Source organism: Balaenoptera physalus (assembly GCF_965194825.1).
Source record: "Balaenoptera physalus genome assembly, chromosome: 8".
In the NCBI taxonomy this organism is placed as follows: domain Eukaryota; kingdom Metazoa; phylum Chordata; class Mammalia; order Artiodactyla; family Balaenopteridae; genus Balaenoptera; species Balaenoptera physalus.
Window position 1 is genome coordinate 121150618 of NC_138887.1, and position 25970 is coordinate 121176587.

Consider the following 25970-nt stretch of genomic DNA (forward strand, 5'->3'; position numbering starts at 1 on the left):
CAGGACAGAGACTGAGCCTTGGGGTCCTTGGGACCATACAGGTCGTGGGTGCCTCGGACCATTATGGAAGGTAGACCAGACAATGCACTAGAGTTCCCTTAGGTAGGCAGCGGGGTCACCTGATGGCCTTGCAGGGAGATGGCCTTCATCTGTCAAGTGACTTTGAAAAGCACATTCTCCTCCAGGCGACAGAATTATTGACAGGACCTGAATTTTAAGGCAAGACTCCCAAAGGTCCAGAGTCAGTGGCCAAGTGGCCTTCGAGCTCAGCCCTCACATGGCGCCGTCCCTCTCCCCAGGCCGTCTGTGCCTTCCTGGTGGAGCTTCACTGTGGCCTCGGGGACCGTCCAGCTACAGTGTCGAGGAAGCAGCTCTCCTCTCCTGACGCTCCCTGGCCTCCCCAAGGCCACAGTCTCATTGTTTATTCCTGATGGCTGGGTTGGTTGTCTTAGGTTTGGACAAACCCTACTTAGTGCAAAAAGCCTCCCAAGTTAATAGCTTATGTCACTGGTTTAGGTAAATGCCATGTTGTAATGCATCTGGACAAATCTCATGGCGACCTGTTCTCTGCCATTGTCATCTATTTTCCAAGAATTCTGTCCCCAAGAGAAGAAAAAAGAATAAACAGGGGGCTGAGGAGTGAGGAGGAGCTAGGAGTAGCAGAGGGACCAGGCGCATCGTCTGCTCCCCACCGGGTCCCCCTGCGTGGCTGGCTCAGACCGTGGCCCAGCCACACTGCTGGAACCAGACTCCCCGAAGGGCCAGCAGAAGGGGCTCTTGTCACCTGCCACCTTCCTTAATTAAACAGCAGCATCTGGCAGAGCAGGAAAGGCGAGATCAGCTGTGAGCAGCGGAGGTGGGTCGAGCCCTGCCTTTTGTAAGGAAGGCTGTCCAGAGACGTTCCTGCTCTTTTTGTCCCCGAATGGCTGAGGCTATTAAAGGTGGCAGGCGGGATTCATCCTGAGGATGTCTGGATGGTTATAGAGGATTTGGCCACCACCATAGCAGAGATTTTCTTCTACAGGAAATGAGTCTGGTAAAAATGGGGCAAAGCCCCTGCCACCCAGAGGAGCATGACGGGTCTCCCCTGGATGCCCTGGCCACTGTGCATCCGAGAAAGTCTGGTCCTCCTCCTGGCCACACACTGCCCCCCCCCCGCCCCCGCCAGTCTTGAGCTCGTGATCTCTGGAGCCAGGAGAATTTTCCTCTGACTTCGGGACTTTGCTTCTCCGAAACTTAACAAGGGGTGTGATTTTCATCCGTTGTCCTTACTCGAGGCAACCCAGCAAGTGAGCTGTGGTGTGTGAACCTCCTGCCCAGAGGTGAGGAAGGGGTGTGAACAGCGGTGGCAGACAAGCAGAGGACAAGACCTGGGAAGGCAGGACCGATGAACTTGTCTTGGGGTTGGGGTGCCGCCATGCCCACCTGGCAACGTGAAGCAGTGACTCTGTGTCACCCCTCCCCCAGATGCACCAGCCACCTGTTTCCATTGTAGGGACCGAAGCCACGCCCAGAAGACTCAGAGTGGAGGCACTGGGGTGGCCCGCGCTCTGCTGCGGACTCGCTGAGGGACCTTAGACCAGGACTGCCACCTCCCTGTGCACCTGCCGCCTTCAACAACCGTTCTTCTTGAGAGGGGAGACGATTTATGCCTTGCCCACTTTTTAAGGCCGGTTTGAATGATGATGACGTCGTAGATAAAGGCATATCATAAGTTCTCTCCATGGGAGCCATGATTTGTCTAAAGCAATTTCATCTAGATGATGAATCCCTCCACGTTTTGCTCCCTGCAAGTGGCAGGAAAAAAAAGCCTCTGTAACAATGACTGTTTCAAGAGTTATTTATCGAGCACCTACTGTTTGAAGCGCCTGTGTTAGTGAATAAAGCAGCTTTCAAATTTTTGCCCTTTTGGAGTTGGCATTCTAATGCATACTTAAATCTGGTTCCACATAGAGTGAAATGACGGGAAAAGTTATACGCAGAACATGAAAATCATGGGCCATTCAGGAAAGATTGATTTTTTAAATTAGTGTAGTGTTCCCAGGCTCTGCCACTCTGAGACCGACAGACTCTTGTCTCTCTCTCTTTGTACTTGTAAAATTCAATGAATAAAATGTGTCAGGAGTACAGACCTATTTGAAGAAGGAGGCTTGTAGAATGGCAGAAAAAGGCATTTCAGGGCAGAAGCTGATGAAAGAAGGAGAAAAATACACCACGAGAGAAAGCAGAGCCTGGTGACAGAGAAGTGATGGAGAGATGGCTTACAATAGAATATCTGGGTGAAAAATAAAACGCTGTCATCAACCGAGGCAGAAGAATATTTCATAGACTTAATAAATCATCCAGACACTGGCTCCCAACTCCTGGATGTAGGATGAAGGTCTCTGTGTGGGATGCATTGCAAATACAGGCTAACGGTCGCCAGGCCAATGACAAAGAGTCCTTCTCCTCTGAGTTCCATCTTTGGACCAGTGGCTTGCAGGGCACTGATGGTACCTAATTCACAGTGACAGTCAGAGGCACTGCGCCCCCTTGAGCTGGCTCAGTCCTCTCATTGCCTCAAGGGCCACCGACATTTAGGGAGCACCTACTGTATGCTAAGTACAAGGTGTGGTGGCACAAGAATAGCAGTGAGCAGGGCTGGCTGGCCGCTGCCTCTGCAGGGCCCACGCTGGGGTGAACAAAACTGGAAGGTGGCAGTGACCTGCCCAGACTCACACAGCCTGTGCAGGTGGCAGACCCTGCACGGACCCCAGGGAGCATCATGTTCTCACATGACTTCAGAGAGCATCACTGACATTGAGTTTGTAGGTATTTACTTTTGCCCAGCAGCCCCAGTCCAGAGTCCATAGAACACAGTGTGAATTGGGACCCCGCATTTGTGCAGTGTGCAGGGTACTTGGTCCATTCGGGCTGCTATAACACAAATGCCATGGACTGGGTAGCAAATAAACAACAGAAATGTTTTTCTCACAGTTCCGGAAGCTGGAAGTCCAAGATCAAGGCTGTGGCATAGTCCGTGTCTGGTGGGGGCCAGCTTCCCGGTTCATAGATTGCAGTTTCTCAGTGTGTTCTCAGGTGGTGGAAGGGGCCCCCAGGGTCTCTTATAAAAGGGCACTAATCCCACTCCACCCTCGTGACCTAATCACCTCCCAAAAGTACCACCTCCAAATGCTAGCACATTGGACTTAGGTTTTAACACATGAATTTTGGGGGACACACATGTCCATCCCCTAGCAGGCACTGGATCTAAGTGTCCTGACTCCTGAGCTGCTCTTGTTCCTTGAGCCATACTGACCAGATTAATCAAAATAAGGAACCAAGGAATCCTCGGGTTGAAATACAATGGTTGGAGAAAATATAACCCTTGGTAGAATGACCAGATGGGGAGGACATTGAAAAGTAAATGAGGTGTGATCATTACAATTTATCCCCATCATTACAGAATTGCTTATTAGTAAGTTCCACGTGGTACAAACAAAAGGTGAAAATAAGTGACAAATGTTTCTAACGTTGGCAGTACCTTGCTTTGGGCCTTCCAGAGAATTATTTGTGTTGCTGCAGCTAAATGTGGCCAAAGAAAATGGATCAACTCTTAACTGGCCAACGTGTTCTTTCAAGTCGACCCTGATATGCAATTTTAACTTTTCTTTTTTATCCATCCCCACCGTTTTACTTTAGGCACTCCTTTTTTCTTGCTTGGACAGCTCCAGAAACTTCCTAAACTGCTATCTCTGTCCTAGTTCATTTTCCACATGCTGAAAAGAGACATTTCTAAATGGCAAATGTGCTCGTGACATTTTATTGCCTACATTTTTTTTCCACTTGTCTGCAGGGTGGAGCTTGTCCCTTTAATGAAGAGGGTCATCATAATCCGAGCCTTGCCCAGTCCGTGCTGCCTCACCCACACTGCACCCCAGCACCCTAGATTCCCTACAGCCCCTCAAAGGACCTTCTGTGCATTGCCACCCTTTATTTGTACATGGGTCCCACTGCTCTGTCGCTTCTCCACTAGTCTGCCTGGCCCCCTATCATTCCAGTGGGACATCCTACAAAAACCTTTGAGGACCACAGGTCCATTGCTCTACCTCTGTACACACTTGCCTTCGCATTCATCTCGTGATACTGTTTGTTTGTCTGCCTTCCCACTAGACTGGGTGTCCTTCAAAGCCGAGGTTGTGCTTTTTCTGTATCTGTGTTTCCCCAGTGTCCCAATAAGCCCTGGTATATAGTAGATGCTCAATAAATGTCTGGGAATTAAATGAGAGAGACAAAAAAAAGTGACCAGTCAGGGTTATCCAATAATAATCTCTTGTTCTGAATGGAATCAAAACTCTCGGCAAGTTGAAAACTAATGTTGGGCTTTGGGAACCTGAACTAGTTTGCAGTCACTCCTTCCCTAAAAAACCTGTGTGAATTCCATCTGACCCCCAGGACAAGAGGGTCATTGGAGTAGGACTAGCCTTGGGCATCCTTAGGCGTCAGTCTGTACGGGGACCTTTCACTTGCTCATCACTACCACCAAATGATAAATTGGAAACCAACTTGGGCTTGTAAAGAAGGCTTCTGAGTTTGCATGAATTCAAGTTCCTGAAAAGGAGAATCAGATTGGCCTGACTCTTCACATGGGTTATATGGCTATAGATTGGCTGTCCTTGGGTCAGGCCACAGACCCTGGTCCTATCACCCATGACATGGTATTCTTGTCTCGTCCTACATGACGTGGTATTCTTGTCTCGTCCTAAGAGGGATACTCAGAGGGGGATTTCCATCCAGAATGAACCCAGTGATGGACATATAGGTATTTTTCTGTTAGAACATAAACCCTCAAGAGAAGGAAAACATATTCCTTCCTTAATACTCCAGTATCAGTGAATAATATTTGACTTCATTCCTTTTTAGAGGTATAGCAAAAATCTGTACCCATCAGAAGACCATACTTCATCTGAAGGATGAGGAGGGTTTCAGAAGCTGCTGAAAAGAGCCAGGGAAGAAGGTAGCCCTGAATCAAGAAATGATTTTCCCGAGTTTCTTCAAGTTAGTGCTTCTGGTGGGGTAGGTCTGTTAACTTGATCCACTGACATGATCTCAATACTTGGTTAATGTAGAGATATGGGGTGTCTTAACGTCTCTGTCAACTGTATCTGTTATCAATAAGTTTATGAATGATAGCAACCACAAAGGATAAAAACATAATGGTGATTTTTGAAGTCTCAATGAGGAAAATCCTTTAAAATTGGAGCCTTTCTGGTCCCTGTGAATTTTACCACATCCACTGTACTCTTTCCTGCCTGTCATCCTACTCGGGATGGGCTTTGAGAAATCATCAGTCATGTAGGTTTCAATCTTGCATCCTGTCTGAGATGTGGCTCAAGCTCAGCTAATTTCCTGGTGTAATATGTTCATCACAAGGGCGATCTTTCTATTCAGTATTCATCTGAGCACCTTTGTAAGAGACATCATTCATTCATTCAGGCGTGCTTTTTCGCCATCGCCTGCAGAGCCTTTTGGGATAGTGGCATGTTCTGTAAATGGACATGTTGAAAAGGGGAAATTACTTGTGTTGGAGCCTGAGGCTGCTTAAGGATGTGGCTCTGGTGTCAGTTTCTGAAGGCTTCCTGGAGAAGCTACAGGGTCAGAGCACTCTCAGAAAGGGAGAGAAAGACTTGGAATAAAAGGGAATCGTGGGCCCATGGACAGGCACAGTTTCTCTTACAGATCTTAGAACAGTGGCTTTCTCATATTTCACAGGTGACCCCATTTCACAAAAGTTTCACAAAATAATACCCTTACTAAGAGCCATATCCGCTTATATTTTCTATTTTATTCTACTTCCTCTGTTTCATTGCTGGTTGACGCAATAAGTGACAATAAATTTCACAACATAAATCTTGTCTTTCATTTTCTTAGGAGGGCAGTTGTCTTCATGAAGTTGTCTCTGTGTTGCCCAACAAGTAGTTATCTTTTCTGTTTCTTGGGGGCTGGCGGAGAGTTTGACTCCCAGTCAATACTCAATGGTAGATATTCTTATTCTTATTCTTATTCGATAGGCTGGGCTCTAATTCTTAAGGACTTCTGCTTAGTTCTAATTTTCAGCAAAAGAGACTCTTAAAAAAGACATAATAAGGCACGTGGAAACTTTTAAGCTTGTCTGATGAATCGAGGAAATATATCTTCCTCGTGTGTTTCATTGTTGATTTCTAAAATATAAGACATTTTTTTCTCTTTAGTGGTCATTGTTCTTCCCTTTTCATTCTTTCTCCTTGAGAAGTGGTCATCTGTAGTGAGGGACTCGGTGGATCCTGTGTTTTAAGCCGGGGAGCCCTTCGTTTCAATGACATGTGGCTCTCGTCAGGAGGTGTGGGGAGGGCAAGTGCCCTGGCTGGATGCTGAAACGGGGGTGGGGCAGGATGGAGCCCCAAGTTCTCGGGAAGCCTCTTCTCCCAACCTCGTCACCTTGGCAGCCATCCCACCTGACATTTCCTCCTGTGGATGTGGTTCCATCCTCCCAGGGCGGTCTACATCCACGTTTCCATCTCTCAGTCGTCTGTGAACTGTGTCCATACTACCCCGTGAGGCTCCAGCAGGAACTCTGTGCTGTGATTCTGTCTGAACGTCTTTGCTGATAACGAGTTGCCTAAAATGAATGATCTGGTTCTGACCTCTCCTGGTGCTCATGTGAAGAAACACTCTTGTCCTCTGAATTTCAGTGGAGGTGACACTCAAGTTTTCCCAAAGTTCTCTCCCTAACACACCCATTTTTCTGTTGTTTCCTGTGTGCTAAGCACTGAGGATACAAAGAAGAAGACATGTCCTTAAGGTGACTTCAGTCCAGCAATGAGAAGAGCTGCTGATTTAGCCCCTGCTCTGTGTCCACTGGTTTACAGAGTTGACCTAATTTAGTTCTGACCATACTCTATAAGCCGTCCACTGTTGTGTGCATTTAACAGCTGAAACCTGGACTCAGTGGCTTACACACAGCAAGTGAACAGACCTGGGATTTGCAAATAAGAAATTATTCTGACGTTAAAGCTCATTCCTTTAACTGATATGCAGCCCTTCATTTTACCTTGGCATTGCCCTGGAGAAACCCACAATGGGGCTAGGAAGCCAGGAAGGGAAGTGGATGGTAGTGCTGTGATGTAACAAGACTTCACACAAGTGTGGGACATAAAAAGTGTGATGGGAGAACAAGAGGCAAGGGATGAAGTCTAGGGGGAGGTAGGAGGTGGCATTAGAACTGGGCATTGAAGGATGTATAGGAGCTCATCAGATAGGAGGGGTTGGGGTGGAACTAGTGCTCCTTCTTTGACCCTCCTTTTTCATGCCCACGCTTTGATATTACCTTCCAAGAGAAAATACCAAGTATCTTAGATGGCCATTTTTTATATGCATCTCCAATTTGAAGTGGCCCGTTTGGGTGTCATGTACCCTGTCATTTACACTCAACTCCAAAGCCAAGTCGGATGTGTTGCAAAGTTGGACAATAGTGATTTCACTGACGGATGCTTCTCTGGGAATTGTCTACAGGAATCTGCTTATTTCTTTCTTTGATGTTGGAAACGAAGCAGGAGAACTTCGAGGCTTAGAGGGACATGTTATATAAGATATATTCTCCTATGTGGGTGTGAAAACTCTTCCTGACCTGGATCCTATTGCTACACAGCCACACCTGGGCCAGATGGCAGGGGGGGTGAGCAGAGGTCCTGGGAAAAAAGGGAGGATGTGAAACACACGCCAGGAGGATGGCCCAGAGGCTCCTCTGAGGACGTGTGACCTGAGACACCACTGATGACAACGTGACAGCAGGAATATCTGAGTCCCCCGCCACATCTGGTGTTACCCAGATAACAGGAGAGCTTGGTCACAGCTGGCCTCGTGAACAGCCCCAGAAAGATCAACTGGGGCCGTCAACAAGGCATCTGTCGAGCTGCTGTTGCCCAGGTCATCCTGGCGGTATGAGGCACTCAAGGAGGAGCAGGCAGTGCCCAGCCGTGACCTGCCAGCTCGGGTGGCCGACCTGCCTGGGTGCCAGGGTGCCCTTGCTCTCTGGTCGGGTTTCAAGGTGCGAGATGGGTCAGGGGGAGATGTGAAAGGCAAAGCAACTGGAATGGAATTAAGCTACTTCGCGATGAAACATACACATTTTTAAATGAGGTTTTCAAAATGCCACAGAGTTTGTATTGCATCTGGTCCCCCTGACCATTGAGTTGAGGCTGCCATCTAATAGCCGGGTGTGAACATAAATGTGGGATGGTTTCAAAGTTTTTTGCATAATGGTAATTTTTAGAAATTTGATTATCAACCTTGGAATATCTACCTGGACTCACAGAATAGAATTTTCCAGCTGGAAAGTATTTAGGGAATATGTAATTTAGAGAGTGTGGTCCAGCTACACAGAGAGCAGAGAGTTGGACTTAGATGTAGATTCACACCAGACCCGTCAATCAAACAACTACCTGTGTGACCTTGGGCAAATGATCCTCTCTCGAAGCCCCCATTTTCTTATCTGTAAATTAAGAATTAGACAGTTATTTCCTAGAATCACTGGGAGAGTTAAGTAAGATGGTACAAGTGATCGTGCAGGGCTACCGAGGGCTCTTGATACATTTTATTTTGACTTTTCTCCAGCCTATTTGCAGGTGAGGAAGCTGAGGTTTATGGAGGTGAAGTTGACATCACGTTATCATCAGTGGTCCAAGCAAAGCCCACCCCTGTCTTCCTCCTTCCTTCTTTTCCTTGGTCCTGTGCTCCCTCCCCACCTCTCTTCCTCCCTCCTACCCTCTTTTTTCCTTATTCAGCTTGTAATTTATTCCCCTTTCCCTCCCACCATCAGCAAACATTATACCACGTCTGGTGGGTAGCTTTTAGTTTGTATGTATTTTTGCAAAACACGTATTTTGTACGAATGTATTTTTATTTGTTAAAAGGTTTGAGTTTATGTGTATATGCTTATGCGTTTTGTGTACACATATTTATGTAAATATATATTTACATATATATGTATATGTATACGTGTGTAAATATATATTTATGTTTCTTATTTTTTGCCCTAAGCTCTGTGTTTATAATCCATCCATGCTGCTCTGTGTACACATTACCTTGCTGCTCATCACTGCTTAGCTTTGCATGGTGTGCACTGCACGGTGTGTCTCCAGAGCATTCTACATAGCCCTCCACGAGGGTGGGCACCCAGGTTGCCTCCAAAGCCCCCCCCTACCACCACCATCACATCTTTCTCCTTGTACTTCCTAAGGCAGGACCAAAAGGCGTTTCTTTGTTCCAAGTTTTCCTCTCCTATTAGGCTGAGAGTCCATGAGAGCAGATTTCCTGACTTTTATACAAAGCACCTAGCACATAGTAGTATCTCAGTAAGCCGTTGGCTTCTCGGACAGCTGGACACATTGGCTCAGGCCAAACCTCCCGTGGCCTCATCTCCAGGAAGAGTGATTAGTATTACTTTACCTGATAAAGGTTCATGATCAACCAGGGAAGCATCTTTTAGGAAAAGATGAAAATCATTCAAATGGGGCTTGTCATTGAATTCCTTTGAATACACGATATTATGCATTTATCCAAACAAATAATTTTGAGCACTTACTCTAAGTAATGGAGGTATGAATTATGCAAACCATTTGAATGCTTTCAGGACTCCCAAATCCACGGGTGATTCCTGCTTCCAGGACACTGACCCCCCATTCGATGGAACTGGGGTGGCATTTGGAGAGGACGCTGTGAGGATACACACAGGGGAGGGTGTGTGGAGGCTCCTGGGTCAAGCCCCAGTCTCCCTCCAGAAAAGGAGACACCCTGACAACAGTGGGAGGTGAACTGTTTCATAATTAGTGAAAACACTTGTCTTCCTGCGAGGTATGTCTTCTAGGCTGATGGTAAAAAGCGTTAGGACTTTTTTCCTATGGCCTTTCCTTTCGGGGGTGGGAGGAATGGTCTACCTTGATACAAGATTCTTTTTTCTATTGATTTTGTGATTCTGAGTGAGCCAACATAACTGTAATGGACATGTAACAGAGTCACTCCAGACCTGGGGTCTGCAAACTTTTTCTGCAAAGGACCAGATAGTAAATATGTTATACTTTACAGGCCACCTGGCCTTGGTCACAAGTTCAACTCTGCCACTGTAGTGCAAAAGCTCTCATTAGATAATGTGTAAGTGAATGGGCTCAGCTGTGTTCCAATAAAACTTTATTTTAAAAAACAAGAAGTGGATCGGATTTGGCCCAGGGGCCATAGTTGGACCCTGATTTGGAAACTCACTCATTTGCTACATCTAGAAAACAACATAAATTTAGCAGGTGTATTAAGACAGATCAGCTCCTGTTTCTTCCTAATTTAATTGGCTATGATTTTAGGGGGATACTCTTAGCAAAACTGTTAGGAGTAATGCAAAGGGAAGACAGAAGAGGAATTTGTACTGTATTCATTTGAGCTCAGCTTGGTTGTGTGTGACAGAAAACCTAAGTAACGGTGGTTTATGTAAGAGAGAAGTTTCTTTCTCTCTCCTGTATATACAATTTGGAGGTAAACGCCCAAGAATCTGATGGCTATTCTATTTTCTCCTGTGAATGGTCTTGGTTTCATGATTCAAGATTGCAGCAAGCATCCCAGGTAGAGAGATGGGAAAAGGGGGGAGGAGAAGAATAGTAAATTAAGAATATTCACCCTGACAGATGCTCTACCAGTCACTTCTACTCATAGCCTGTCATAGTTGAGTTTATGTGTGTGTGTCAGTGTGGCTAGGCCATGGTACCCAGCTTTTGGTCAAACTAGATGTTGCTGAGGAGGATTGGGGTCTTTTAATGTGATTAACATTTAAATCAGTAGACTCCTGAGCAAAACAGATTACCCTCCACAATATGGGTGGGCTTTATCCAATCAGTTGAAAGCTTTAAGAGAAAAAAGACCAACCTCCTTGGAGGAAGAGGGAATTCTGCCTCCAGATGGCCTTTTCCCTGGGTTTCCTGCCTTCTGGCCTACATGGCCCTACCCTGCAGCTTTCATATTTGCAAGCCCCTGCAATCAAATGAGCCAATTCCTTAAATTCCTTAAAATACTCAGTCTCTCTCTCTCTCGCTACACACACACACACACACACACACACACACACACACACACACACATGCACACACACATCCTATTGGTTCTGTTTCTCTAGAGAAACCCAGTCTTCAGGAAACTTTTCCACTTTTCCTCCCCCTTGGTAATTTTCAGTATGTGTCTATATAAACTCTTTTTCTAAACTTGCTTCTTCAGATCCTGGCTGAACTCTCCAGGGAATCTTACCTTTCTGCCCATATTCACTTTTATTTTCAGGGAACTGTAAGTTAGAAGTGGCTTCTCTTGCAGATGGTTAATGCTAAAAAAAATTCAAAATCTTCAGGGATCCTACTCTAAGGACATTTTCCTCCCTACCTTACAGCAACGAGGCAGCCAGCATGCCTGTCTCTTGGCAGTTCTGCTGTCTGCACATAGTAGGTGCTTGATAAAGACCTGCTGATGGAGCGAGTCGTGAAGCAAAGCTGTTTTAGCGGATTGGCTACTCTGGGCAAGGTGAGCGGAGATCAGAGGAGTGAGAAATGGCCTGGAGCTGCAGCGGGACCCAGGCTTGCACATCCACAAACAAACCTAACTAGCCGAGCCTGTGCCAGCCGCCCATCTTGGACACACCTGGCTGGGAGAGAAGGATGAAGGCGGAATCGCGCCCACGTGAACAAGCCTCCATCCAGGTGCACCTGCTCAGGGCTGCTGTGCTTTGGGTCCACGCAGGGAGGCTGACTGCAGGCTCTGAGAGGTTTCTAGTAGCACCGGGCGATGGGGCCACTGGGAAAGGGAGGTGGATACATGGCAGGGTGAGCATCTGGTGGCAGCCTCCTTGGCAGGCAGGGTGCCACGCTCTGCCAGGCTCAGCTGCCTGTGTCCAGCAAGTGCAGTGAAGAGCTGGCGGGGCTGAGAAGCAGGCGTCAGGGTAGCCCCTGCTCGGTGCTCCAGGGAGGTGCTCAGCTGCAGAATGAAGATGCCCTGCTTGCGCTGGCTTCTCTCTGCCCCCTTGGTCCAGGGAGCACTCACCTGGGAAGGGCTAGGTCCGTACCGCTCTCCAGATCCTCCCTAGAGCCACACGAGGGACTCGCCCAGAGTGAGGCCTTAGTGAGACCACTTTAGCTGCCTGCCGCTCTGAAGATGCTGGGATGTTTGGGAGCCTGACTCTTGTTTTGAGTAACTCGGCCATTTACTACTGACCGTGTGACTTTGGAAGAGCTGCTTAATTGTTTCAAGCCTCAGTTTCCTCATCAGTGAAATGGGGTAACAATAGGTGTTAGGGGATGAATTGTGTCCCGCCCCCCACCTTTATAACTTGAAGTCCTAACCCCCAGGACCTCAGAACGTGACTGTATTTGGAGACAGGATCTTTTAAAATGTGATTAAGGTAAAATGAGACCACTGGGTGGCCCCTAATCCCATAGGACTGGTGTCCTTGTGAAGAGAAGATCAGGACAGACACACACACAGAGGGACCACCATCTCCAGACCAAAGAGAGAGGCCAACACTTTGATCTTGGACTTCTAGTGGTACTTTGTTGTGGCGGCCCTAGCGACCTAATGCCATGGGTATCTAAGAGATTTTTAAGGATCAATTAAGATAATAGGTATCAAATGCTCAGTGTCCTTCCTGGCACAGACTAGCTCAGTATTTTCAATATTCTACTCTGCAGGCATTTCAAGGCAGTGTGGTATGGTGGCCCCTGGCCTGCACGCCCAGGTTTAGGTTGGGCACTTACTTGTTGGGTAACCATGGGTTTCATAAATTCTCTAAATGTCAATTTCCTTTTGTAAAATGGGGGAATCGCAGGGCCTGCCTCACAGAGATGCTGGGCTTGGGTGCATAGCACAGGGCAGTACCAGGCAGCCACTCTTACCGTCATTATTATGAAGTAGCTAAGCGTTGACTTTCTCCCTTTGCTAAGGATGAATGCTATCAACTGAATGTTCACTGAGGCTCGGAGAGGAGGGTGCAGGACACACTTCAGCTTAAAGGATAAACTTGGGCAGGTGTTTTCCTTCTAGAGGGATACTGATTCATTTTAAAACATGGAAAAAAGGCGGCCCTTTCTCTCTCTCTTAAGGATCTACCCTCTTAACAGATTTTTTTTTAGATTTATTTTTGTTGTTGTTGTTTTAGGGGGAGTATAGTTGATTTACAAGGTGTTAGTTTCAAGTGTATAGCAGTGATTCAATTATACATACATATATATATATTTTTCAGATTCTTTTCCCTTATAGGTTATTACGAAAGATTGAGTATAGATCCCTGTGTTATACAGTAGGTCCTTGTCGGTTATCTATTTTATATATAGTAGTGTGTATCTGTTAATCCCAATAGATCTATTTTTTATTGAGGTAACATGGGTTTATAACGCGATATGTTTCACGTGTACAACGTATTTCGACTCCTGTGTCCCCTGCAGTGTGGTCCCCACCAGAAATTTAGCTTCCATCCATTTTGCCCCTCCCCCTTCCACTCTGGTAGCCACTACTCTGTTCTCGGCATCTATGTCTTTGTTTTTGTTTGGTTTGTTGATTTATTTTTGATTGTTTGCTATCCTCCACACTTGACTGAAATGATACGGTATTTGTTTTTCTGTGACTTATTTCAGGTAACAGATTTTTAAGTGTACAATGCAGCATTGTTCACTAGAGTTGTGATGTTTACAGCAGCTCTAGAACTTTGTCATCTGGCAGAATGGAAAGTTTATCCACCTTGAATAGCCACTCCCCGCTTCCCTCGCCCCCCAGCCCCTGGCAGAACCATTCTACTCTCTGCTTCTATGAGTCTGACGATTTTAGATTCCTCCGTATAAATGGAATCATGCAGTATTTGTCCTTCTGTTACTGGCACACGTCACTCAGCAGAAGGTCCTTCAAGTTCATCTGTGTTGTCTGGCTTATTAGGAAGTCCTGCCCTTTCTCTTTTAAAGGCAGTCAAAGTCAAATAGGCAGAAAAGTTGGCCGCTGGACACCTGGTGCCAGAAAAGCCCATGGAAAGGTTCCGAGTGGCACCACCTGGCCTGTCCATCCACCAGCCATTCGCGAGCTTTACCACCCAGTGGCTCTAGAAGAGACAGTAGCTGAAGGAGGGGGGGGGGGGGCGTGGGAGGGGCTGGTAGGGCAAGTGCCCAAGTGATCCGATGATCTGATGCCAGCAGGAGACTTCGTTGAAGTATCAGGTATAATCTTGCAAATGTGCGTGAACTTTGCATTACATCCCTATTCTTTTCAGATGTAAAATAACATTTGGGTCGTTATTGAGAAGTAAAATAGAAGTGCCCGAAGGGTTTCCTGTCAGTCCCCACCAGACAGAGCTGAGCACCCTGGGGTACCACCGAGTGGGTTAGACCCAGGGTTCTGGAAACCGTGAAGGGGAGGCAGGTCCTGGCTCCTTTTGCTTCTCCCTGCCCCCCGTTGCTGTCCCTGTCCTTGGATATCAGTCCTGGGTGGCGTTCCTGGCCCCCAGGAGTTAGCGGTGGATGCTTTTGGAGATGTTAACAGATGGTGGTTTAAGACTTGACCCACCCCAGGGGTTTTGATTTAAGAGGAAACTCTGGAGGACAGACCAGTTCTGAGATGCTCAGCAATGAACCATTTTGCCGCAAGGGCTGCTGGTCTCACCCATCACCGAGGTCCCCCCCGGGGCTGCTGTGGTCCAGGTGTGCGAGGGGAGGGCGGCTTCTCACCTCACTGCCTAGGTCTCCTTTCTGAGTCTTTGCTGCTGGGGCCTCGATGTCAGGTTTGCTTGGGGACCTCACACCGCAGTGACCCCAGCTTTCCCTCCTTCGAAACCCATAATTGGGCAACGACTCCCCTGAGGGTTTGTGTGGCCTGGCACACTCCCTCCAGTCCGCACTGGTGATAACCTATGTCCCAGACACCCTGGGAGCAGGCCACAAACACAGGGGTCCACGCCACTGCTGTTCCCATCCCGGAAACTCCCCGTCCTGCAGGGACGTCTAAAGCGAAGGCAAACACAACACAAAGCAAAGCCTGGCTGTGGGGCAAGGCTCTTACACGGGGTTTTCCTTTTCGTACGCTCGGCCAAACCAGGCAAGCTCCAGCTGCCCATCCTGACCTTTCGGTATCTGTGCCCAGGCCGTCGTGGAAGGGGCAGGCAACTCTGTGCTATCTGGACTCAACTGTCAACTCTAGGGAAGGACACAGTGCCTTGGATCTTGCCGGGGTGTGTCTGTTCTTGGCAAATGACTGGGGTCAGGGGGTCAGGGAAGGAGCAGGACAAAGGGGAGTCTTCTGTGACACACCTTTCAACTGGACACAGACCTACCTCGCCTTCTCTCTACAGGGAACTGCACTGGCTTCGCAGGGGCAAAGGCAAGACAGACCAGCGGCTCGGGAGGGACTTCCTTACTGAGAGCGCTGGTCAGGGCCGGGTGGGGTGAGGGCTACGCTCCCCCAGGCCGGTGAGTGTCTGTGGCCAGAAGCCCTTTGGCGGAGGCAGAGGCTAGAGGCAGGGGGGAGACAGACAAGTACTAACAGGGGACACCGCACACACACAGGGGCAGCAGCAGACCCCTGGGCGTGGAGCTGGCTGGAGTTTCTGGAAGGCCCAGGTATCCCCACCTGCAAGCTATTAGCTCTTCAAGCTGGGAGTCCCACGGTGCGTTTCTCCTCCACCAGCGGCTCCGTCCGCCCAGGGTCAGTACCAAGCTCAAGGAGATCAGGCCGGGAGAGCAGGACGGCCGTCTCTGCCCCTGCTTTCTCCTTGAGCTCAGGACTCGGCAGGGAGCCCTTGCCTTCCTGGAAGGTCACCCCATGGGCTTCTTTCTTTCTTTGCTTCTTTTAAGCAACAGACACCCTTGAGGTCCTGGTTGATTTTCACAGAGAAACAGAGGATTCTTTGAGTTAAAAGATGGAACGTAATAAGTTTTCTGAATTTTAAGGAAAATAAAGGCCAAGATTTCCATAGCTAGCGATCCAGGAAGAAAAAAAAAAAAAACCCACCGGGCAAACAGAAAAGAGGCCATTCTCTGATGCCCACCGGCCACCTTCCTCCCCAAAGGCCCTGCGCTTGGCAGAGGGAAAAACAAGGCACCTCGCGTGTGGCCCCTTCGTGGCCCCGCCCCGGTGGGACCTGCCGGCAGCGCTGCCGCGGGGACGCAGGTCCGGCCACCTGGGCAGGTTGGCGACAAGCTCCCGGGCCTGCGGCCGCGCCGCGCCGGGGTCCCCTCCCCCCGCCGGCGCCCCCTGCCCAGCCCCCTCCCCTCCCCGCGGCCACGGCCCGAGCATGCGCCGTGCGCCGCGGGAGGCGGGTGGGAGCGGCGCGCATCACTGGGGTCCCCTTCCTGCACCGCGCCGCCACTTGCCGGTTGCTAAGCAGTTGTCGTTGCTTCTGTGGCGATTGCAGAGGCTGTCGCTAACTGGAGAAGGCCCGCTAAGCCGCAGCATCTCCCCCTTCGGAGCCGCTCTCTGCTCTTTGCATTTAAAAAGAAAACTAGGCTGCTCTGCCCACGGGTCCTCCCCCACCCTGCCCCGGTAGCCGTGCGATTTGGGAAGCATGGACTAAATCCCAGTCCTCCCGCCCGGTGGACTCCGGTGGCCCCAAACTCCCGGGCAGATCGCACCTGCCCCCGTGCCGGTGTGCACCCTGAACAGGAAATCATGACTACGGCCAAGGAGCCGAATGCTTCAGGGAAATCCATGCAACAGCAGGAGCAGGTAATGCTGCTTTCCGGAGTGTGCCCGCGTCTCGGTGTGCGTGTGCGTGTGAGGGAGTCGGGGGGGGGGGGATTGTGTCTCTTGAATGATTTTGTATTTGCACCACTGTAGCCACCTGAGCCACGGAGCTGGCCCCTGAGATAAAGTGCCGAGCGTGTGTGCTGGGGTCTGCCTTTGTCCTCTCCCCCACTTCTGTTTTGGAGCGATCCCTGGTCCATCAATAATGCATGTGCGCGGGGAACATCTGGAGAGGTAAACTTGATGTGTAGGGACCTGAGGACAAAGGCCACGCTCAGAGCTGCCAAATTTAGCGTGTCAGTTGTGAAGGTTTCCAACTATAATACTTTGTAATGTGGGGGTGGGGAGGGGGTGATGGAGGAAGTGGCTGGTGCCAACCCACCCCCCCCCAAGATAATTCAGCTTATTATTCTGACTCTCCAACAGGACTTTGCTTTGGTTCTAACACAAGTCAAAAGAAGACATATGAGCTCTGTTTAAAGGACTTTTTCTGGATACCTGTGTCTCTTTTTCCTGCTTTTTTCCCAGTATCTCTGAAGGTACTAACAAATCTCTGCTGCTCATCCTGACATTTAGAGAGTGCAGACTCTCCCAGCTAGAAAAGCCAGAGGATGCACGGTTAGGATCCAGAGGGGCCCCAGCTGAGAAGTAGCAGGTCTTAAAGGGCTGACGAAGGTGTTCAGGACTGCATTGGTGTCCCCATATAGCAGCGGACCACCACGGCTCACCCTGCCCTGAAGAGGCCCAGCATCTGCAGAGGCTCAGGAAGTAAAGGGGAACCAGCAAGCTGTTATACTGTAATTCCCTTCTCAAAAGATCTTGAGGGTTCTTATCTTTTAATCACTGCTTAGTTCTCCTCTGGCAGATCATTAAAATAGATCCTGGGAGACACCAGTAGATTATCAAAGCAACTCGCTCAGGCTTGGTAAATCAACAGCATGAGCTGGTTTTCCCTGTTTATTTTAGGGGTGTTGTTAGCTTTCACTTGCTAGGATTGGGGCAAAGAAAGGGGATCCCTGTAAAGTTCAGGAAGGCAAAGGGCCTCCTTGGGGACACTGTGACCAGCCCGTCATCAACTATTCAGAGACCTTACGAAGACCACTTTGGGTCTGTATTTAGCGCAAGCTGCGTACTTGTGGTCGTTTCCTCAAATCCCATTTTTCCATTAAAAATGAGACCATCTTATTAGTTGTATCATCATCATCATCATCCTCATCATCTAAAGAACTTAAGTACAGTTTGATTTCTTCCGGGAAGGAGATTTTGTAAATATGGAAATCTAGGAATTCTTGTATGCAGTGGGCGAGCTTGTGTGAGGGTTAATGCTCAGTGTAGCATGAACACAGAGGTTCACAAGAGGCAAGCCAGGCCCTCCTCTTCCAGGATATTTGTTCAATAAAGAAATAGGTCCACCCTGAAGTAACATCCTATGACTGACTGGGCTTCCTTTTGTCACAGATCTCCTCCTCACTAGCTATAAAATAAACATGCCCTGGGCTTACAGGCTCCAGCAAGGACTTAGGTAGCATCTCGGACCATGGGACAATAATGATGGAGAGAAGACTTTGCTGTCATAGGTCTAAACCCAAGGGCGGGCACTCAGAAGCCCAGGCTGTGTTATGTAAAAGAAGGTCCGTGGCTTCTGTTCAGTTTTGCTCTCATGTTGCCTGAGACCCTCACATGCCAGAATACTGGAACTAGTTAATTAGGGTGTGGGTTTTGGAGGAGGTATAAGCTCTGGTTTGATTTTATACTTTTTGATCATGGGAAATCCCTTATACTTGAATGTGCTGGAATCATGGAAGACTTCAGCTGGCATAACCTGAAAACCACAGGTGGCTGTGGATTCGGGGAGCAGGTAGGACGTCCAGAAGAGGCAGTCCCATCCCAGGCACTTCTCAGAGTGACATCATCTTGACCCTGAGGAATGCACAGAACAGCCCACAGTCCAATAAAGAGAAGGTCAACAGCAGGGCTAGAGGAGGAGAAGCAAAATGGGATGGAGGGCAGAGATCTCACATCGAACATAAATATACCTTTAGGGGACACTGGCTAAAATTTTAACTGCTCTAAACACAAAGAGGGAAATGAAATATTTAGTTCATGAAGACTTTCTTCTTCCATTGTCAGTTTTCAAAAGATATTTAAACTATGTGCTTAGACTGCAAAGCTCTTAATGAGTCTTTTAATTCTTCATATCAGTTTTTTCCTTGTTATTTATGAAGGGGATGGCCCCTTACCCAGGCTGGGAGGAATAAGCTGCAATTTTTTGTAGGAGAAAGAGATAGATGCTGGTTTGTGGTTTGGTCTGGTTGTTAGGTTGGGGATCATTTGGTTGTACTGACAAACTTTGTGGCTGCCTTCAAATCACCAAGCCTCATTTCTTGGTTGAAACCCTTAGCATTACCGAGGACTTGGATTTAATGTAGCATGATACGTATTTCCAACAGTCTTAAAAATTTTTGGGGTGTTGCAGTAGACGACCACTTAGTTCTTAGCAGGCTAACAGAGGCACAATACAGTTTCTTATCTGCCTTGGTAGTTGGGAGCCAAGGCACGTGGGTGGCAGCTGGAAATAACTTTTGTATGCGAAGGATTACTGCAGATTAATGAAAAAAATCTAGGAAATGACATAAAACCAATTGATTTTTCCTATTAATTAGAGATTGCTGAGTTTTTTCCAATTTGTTTTCTAAAAATGTACTAAGAATAGATGAATATGTGGAAAGAGTTTTTTTTTTAAGGGTACTGCATGAACATGTTGGAATAAAGTGGAGAATAGACTTCTAGAAGACTCTTCTTCCTTCTCTTTGGAGATGCTAAAAATTATTTTTAAATGAAGTATGAAAACCCAGAGATGTTTGGAAACAGTATAATTTTTAAGCTGAAGGAATTAAATCCGTCCTTTGGCTCTGAAGCCAATCAGATGTTACAGAGGCTTGTCAGTGAAAACAGAATCCGCCCTGGCCGGTACCCCGCTGCACCATGTGCCCAGAGGTCAGCCTCAGAGGTGAAGGAGAAAAAGCTGAGGCTAATTCGGTTTAAATTTAGTGTATTCTTGCAAACAAACTAGATCCTTCCTTAGAGAACCAAATTAAGGGATTTTTTTCCCCTTCAAAATAAGTAAAAGCACAAATGTATTTTCAACTATACTGTCCTCATTTCAAATGACTTAAAATTGAAAAGTGGTCGTCAGTGATGCTGTTAAGAGGCAGAGGAGAAAGAAGGCTTCATTCTCCATGTTTCCAGTCAGCCGTGACACACTGTTTCTCAAATATTGAGCAGGGATGAGTGGCAGATTCTGTATCTGTATGTATGTGGATATGTGTATACACACACACATACACACACACACACACACACACACACACACACAGAGGGAGGCCTCATGCATCACAAAATCACAGAGTTGGAAAAGTGCATCCCGTGATCTGTTCCACCCTCTTTTGCTCAGGAGTCTCACAAATAAATGAGAAATATGCCTTTTCTTTAAAGGTCTTGAAGAAAGTCTCTCTTCATATAGAAATATTCTGTGTTCTGTGGGCTAACTTGTATCCTTTGCTGTATGTTAAGTTAAGTCACCTCTGTAACTTCCCTCAATCTGAAAAGCAGTGGGTCTGATAGTCCTACTAGATGTAACGATTATTTTTTGTTGCTTCTCAGTTTTCTCTGATCTGCACAAGTCCTAATAAATAGCCCCAATGTGTCTCTTCTCCTATTAAATGATGGGCCTCAGGACCTAATGTTGATTGATATGTTAAATTATTTATCTGATAGTGATTAATCTGATAATTAACTTCATAATGATAATGCCATTACAGAAGAGTTTTCTGACGTGAAGAGAATTTTACAAACAGCTCTAAAGTGAACATTAAAATGCATGGAGCCGAGACTTCTGAAGGAGGGTAGGCCTTCCCAAGGGTACATAGGTGATGACCTCTGACATTCCCTATCCAGTGCTCTTTGCATGAGATCCTGTTGCTTCTTTCAGTAGTAAAATTAGATACGGAAACAGAGGATCTGGCTTTGACAGTCATGAGAATTAAATTTTTTATGTAACTATGGTAAGGGAATCTTACCAAAAGAAGGAAAAGGGGAAGGGGAAGAGGAGGAGGAAAGGGGGAAGGGGAGGAGGAAAGGGGGAAGGGGAGGAGGAAAGGGGGAAGGGGAGGGTGAGGAAGAGGAAGGAGAAGAAGAAGAACCAGAGAAACAAGATTCAGTATTAGGAGGTGCAAACATGACTTATAAATTAGTTTCTCAGTAGGAGAGGTGGTCCTTTTATGACTCAAAAAGTGGCAGTGGCTGCAGTCATTGTACTAGTGTAAATCAAATTCTGTTCTGCCCATGAACTGACTTATCTAAGACTCTCTGGATGAAAAGGGAAATTGAGGGGCTTCCCTGGTGGTGCAGTGGTTGAGAGTCTGCCTGCCAATTCAGGGGACACGGGTTCGAGCCCTGGTCTGGGAAGATCCCACATGCCGCGGAGCAACTGGGCCCGTGAGCCACAACTACTGAGCCTGCGCATCTGGAGCCTGTGCTCCGCAACAAGAGAGGCCGCGGCAGTGAGAGGCCCGTGCACCGCGATGAGGAGTGGCCCCTGCTCGCTGCAACTAGAGAAAGCCCTCGCACAGAAATGAAGACCCAACACAGCCAAAAAATAATAATAATAAAAAATAAATAAATAAAATTAAAAAAAAAAAAAGGGAACTTGAAGGAACTGGGCAAAGAATAGGGATGCCAGGTTCTTAAGATTGTCTCAAAATACCTCTAGGACTTGTGAACTTCCAGAGCAGGGAGAAAGAGAGAAGCACTTTGGCTGCAAAATGGGTTGATGTGTGAAGGATTTGGGGGGAGAACTCAGAAGCCCTGGGTATCCTAGCAAGAGCAGGTTCAGAACAAAAGCTTAGTGCCTGGGTTTGCCAGGGTGGCTCCTGGAGCTGAGGGACCAGGGCGAAAGCAGTGTGACGTTTCTGAGGAGAGGAAAGGTGGGCTGGTGTGGTGCTTTTCTCAGAGGAGGGATGTTTAGTCTCATCACCAGAGAGAAGAATGTAGCAATGAGGCAGACACTAGCCTGAAGCCATAATCTGTGTGCTCTGGTGTCTACAGGTAGTTCCCAGTATTCTAGGATGCAAGTCACATGCTATATTAAAAGGAGCTCAAAAAAGATATTGCTGCAATTTATGTCGAAGTGTGTTCTTGCCTATGTTTCTCTCTAGGAGTTTTATAGTATCTGGTCTTACATTTAGGTCTTTAATCCACTTTGAGTTTATTTTTGTAAATGGTGGTAGAGAATGTTCTAATTTCATTCTTTTACATGTAGCTGTCCAGTTTTTCCAGCACCACTTATTGAAGAGACTGTCTTTTCTCCAATGTATAATCTGGCCTCCTTTGTCGTAGATTAATCGACCACAGGTGCGTAGGTTTATTTCTGGGCTTTCTATCCTGTTCCATTGATCTATATTTCTGTTTTTGTGCCAGTACCATACTGTTTGGATTACTGTAGGTTTGTAGTGTAGTCTGAAGTCAGGGAGCCTGATTCCACCAGCTCCATTTTTCTTTCTCAAGATTGCTTTCGCTATTGGGGATCTCTTGTGTTTGCATATAAATATAAGGTTTTTTTGTTCTAGTTCTGTGAAAAATGCCATTGGTAATTTGATAGGGATTGCACTTAATCTGTAGATTGCCATGGGTTGTATAGTTATCTTAACAGTATTGATTCTTCCAATCCGAGAACGTGGTACATCTCTCCATCTGTTTGTGTCATCTTCGATTTCTTTCATCAGCGTCTTATAGTATTTGGGGTACAGGTCTTTTGCCTCCTTAGGTAGGTTTATTCCTAAGGTATTTTATTCTCTTTGATGTGATGGTAAATGGGAGCGTTCCCTTAATTTCTTTTTTTGATCTTTCATTGTCAGCGTACAGAAATGCAACAGATCTCTGTGCGTTAATTTTGTAGTCTGCAACCTTACCAGATTCACGGATGAGCTCTAGGAGTGTTCTGGTCACTTAAGGGACTAAACGAAAGCCCCAGCAACCCCAGACGGGCTGTATCCACAGCTCAGATTCAAAACAAATGGAAAGCAGCTGACTTTTCTTTCTGAAAAAATGCTTCCTCTGTGCATGGAGCGCATTTCATTGTGTTGTACTGACATTCCACTGAACTTGGTCCTGCCCTTCATCTTCCGTCCTGGAGTTGCCACGGAAAGCTTCGCCAGGACCTTCCAGTGCTCCACAGAGAAAACCTGGGGGACTTAGAGGGTCGGAGAATGCTTTCCATTGACCTTCAGCAAAACAGCTTCAGCTCCAGCATGCCTGTGAAAAATGCCAAGACGCTAACCTCTTACAGGAAAGAACAGTCACCACGTTTCCGGCTCGTTGGGAATTGTGGCTTCATTATCTTTTAGGCAAATGAGCCATGCCTGTGTTCGGCCCTAACTGATTCGGTTTTGGTTTGGCGGTAGACATCTTTCACCCTCTCTCATTGAGAAAGGGAAGACAGAATGAGTCTGATGATCAAGTCCTGAAAATTGAGGACAAGAATATAATTGGGGGAAGAAGCAAATCTCTAGAAGCTTTTGAAGATCAAGGGTGGTTTGAAGTCCTTGCTTTAAAAATATCAGACAAGTGGAAGGTGTATATTCTTGTTTCAGACATCGTTTGGAAACCCGGAATGTACTAAAATGTTTTTATTTCAAATTTGGGTTTGGAAACCTTGTGGCCTTAAAAGCATGGGAGGAGATAACCATAGGACTGGGTGGAATTTCAGCCTAACTCCCGTTTATTGTAATTCTTCATGAGACTGACATTCCCAGGTCCTTCCTGACCTGGTACCCTGTGTTTCTCAAAGTGGGGAAATAAATGAACAGAGGAGGGGGTGAGGGGGTGGAAAAGATTTTTAAAAATAGCCCAGGGAAAGTGATTAAGTCCACGAAGTTTCTTCTCTGTCCTCCTCCCCCATCTGCCATTTACTTTTCAGAACTCTTTACTGTCGTGCCCCCGATAGGCCTTTAATCGCCTCTGGTACCTATAGACTACCAATATAGTCAACTCTTTTTATCAAACCTGCACCTGTGCTGTATTCCACCTGGCCTCGCTAAATGACTGAGACAAATGCAATCACTGAAAAACATATGAAGTTGGTAATTTTAACAATAGCAGTGTGTATATTTGAAATAGATAACCAACAGAGACCTACTATATAGCACAGGGAACTCAGCTCATTATTCTGTAATAACCTAAATGGGAAAAGAATTTGAAAAAGAATAGATACATGTATATGTATAACTGAATCACTTTGCTATACACCCGAAACTAACACAACATCATTAATCAACTACACTCCAAATAAAATAAAAATTAAAAAAAATTTAACAATAGCTGTTGGTGGTGAAACTGAATTGAATTATTAGTGGTTGAAATTTCTGGCACAAAGTTATGGCAGAGTTGATGCACGAAAAAATATGGTGTTTAGTCACAATCATTCGTGGAAAATTAAGGACAGGTCACGGTGAGGACCGACTTGGCACCCCTTAGACCACTGATGGGTTGTGTACATCTTATCAGTGCTGTGAATTCTGCATTTATATTGGAGTAGGTCCTGCATCATCAGGCAAGGACCAGATAGCAGATACTGTTGCTGTGTTCAGCTTCCAATTCCAGGAGGATTTTATGGTAATAGAATTGAAATTTGCGGCAATCGCTTCTTGGGAAAAATGGCCATAAGCACAGACATTGAGTCAGTGCCATTGGCCCACATCCATAGTGGTGCCTGTCTGTTTTTAGCAGTGGTGGCTAGAATCTGGAATGCAGCCCTCCACCAGCAACTTTACAAAACACATCAGTGATAGAATAAAGTCTTGATAATAGAATTTTCTATGACAGTGTATATATTATTCCCTTACTAGTGTCTGATCAACTTTTAGAGAGATTTATCTTCTCCTGCTAGATCTCAGGAAAAACTGCTTTCCCCCTCGGAAACTGCATGAGAAGCTCCGCATCTTCTCAAGCTGTTAAGTCGTTAATTTGGAACACAGGCTTTTCAAAAATGTGTGTGCGCCCATGTGGAGGTGGAGATGAGGGACCCAAAGGCACCAGCATGGTCTGGGGCGGGGGAACTCTTTCAAAACATTTTCAGAGGTCAAAGTCTGTCTTCTGACACGCTCATGTGATTCCTCTTGAAGATAATGGGCATCCATGTCCTTGGAAGGATAGAGTCCACCATTTAAGTAAGTTTACCCAGTGCAAGATGGTCATCAACCTGAAGAATCTGAAGTGTATCCCCATTTTTTTTCTCTTAGAAATATACAACAGAGATGTCCTTGAATGGTGGTGATGTATGTGTTAAAATTAATGAAAGAATTTTACTTCTCTATTTTGAAGAGGAGATTTGTATTTTTCTTGTTAGAGTATTTGAGGTTGTGACAGTGTTCATGCAGGGAATTCTAAAATTATGACACTATGTCTCTTAAATTGGATCCCTGGATGGGAGAGGCAAGTAAACATCTTTTTAAATTTTAATAGCTGCCTAATACCCCATCCACTTATTAGACAACTATTGGATCAGAGGAAGATTTTTATTTTTTTATTTTCTTAAATGGAAGTGTAGTTGATTTACAATGTTGTGTTAATTTCTGCTGTACGGCAAAGTGATTCAGTTATACATATGTATACATTCTTTTTTAATATTCTTTTCCTTTGTGGTTTATCATAGGATACTGAATATAGTTCCCTGTGCTATACAGTAGGACCTTGTTGTTTATCCGTTCTATATATAATAGCTTACATCTGATAACCCCAATATCCCACTCCGTCCCTCTCCCACCCCCCTCCCTCTTGGCAGCCACAAGTCTGTTCTCTATGTCTGTGATCCTGCTTCTTAGATAAGTTCATTTGCATCATATTTGAGATTCCACATATAAGTGATATCATAGGGTATTTGTCTTTCTCTTTCTGACTTCACTTAGTATGATAGCCTCTACAGTCGGAGGAGAGGCAGAGTAGGAGGAAAGGGCACCTGGATGCAACCACTGGAGGTCAGGAGAGCAGAGGTATTCTTGGCTGTGCCATCAGAGCCTGAGGGTCGGCTGAGCAGTCTGCCTGGGGAGGTAGAATGTTCTGTGGGGCATGGAGGTGGTGTGGGGAGACAGGACACGCTTACGTGAGGTGGTTTCAAAGCCACAGTGGTCTGGAAGGGATGGGGAGCAGCGAAGGGT

The 25970-nt window shown here is 46.6% G+C and overlaps 1 protein-coding gene across 5 annotated transcripts in view; it reads left to right on the top strand.

The window, feature by feature from the left end:
* The window catches only part of DPP6 (dipeptidyl peptidase like 6), a 1128731-nt gene that overhangs the window by 457879 nt on the left and 644882 nt on the right, over positions 1-25970 (top strand). Inside the window, exon 1 of one of the 5 annotated variants that reach the window (XM_082473773.1) lies at positions 16293-16740. The exons of the other annotated variants lie outside the window; for them this stretch is intronic. Coding sequence (XP_082329899.1) covers positions 16684-16740 — 57 coding nt within the window. The 5' untranslated portion in view covers positions 16293-16683. Of the gene's footprint in view, positions 1-16292; positions 16741-25970 lie in introns of those variants that run through there. 5 annotated transcript variants of the gene reach the window in all.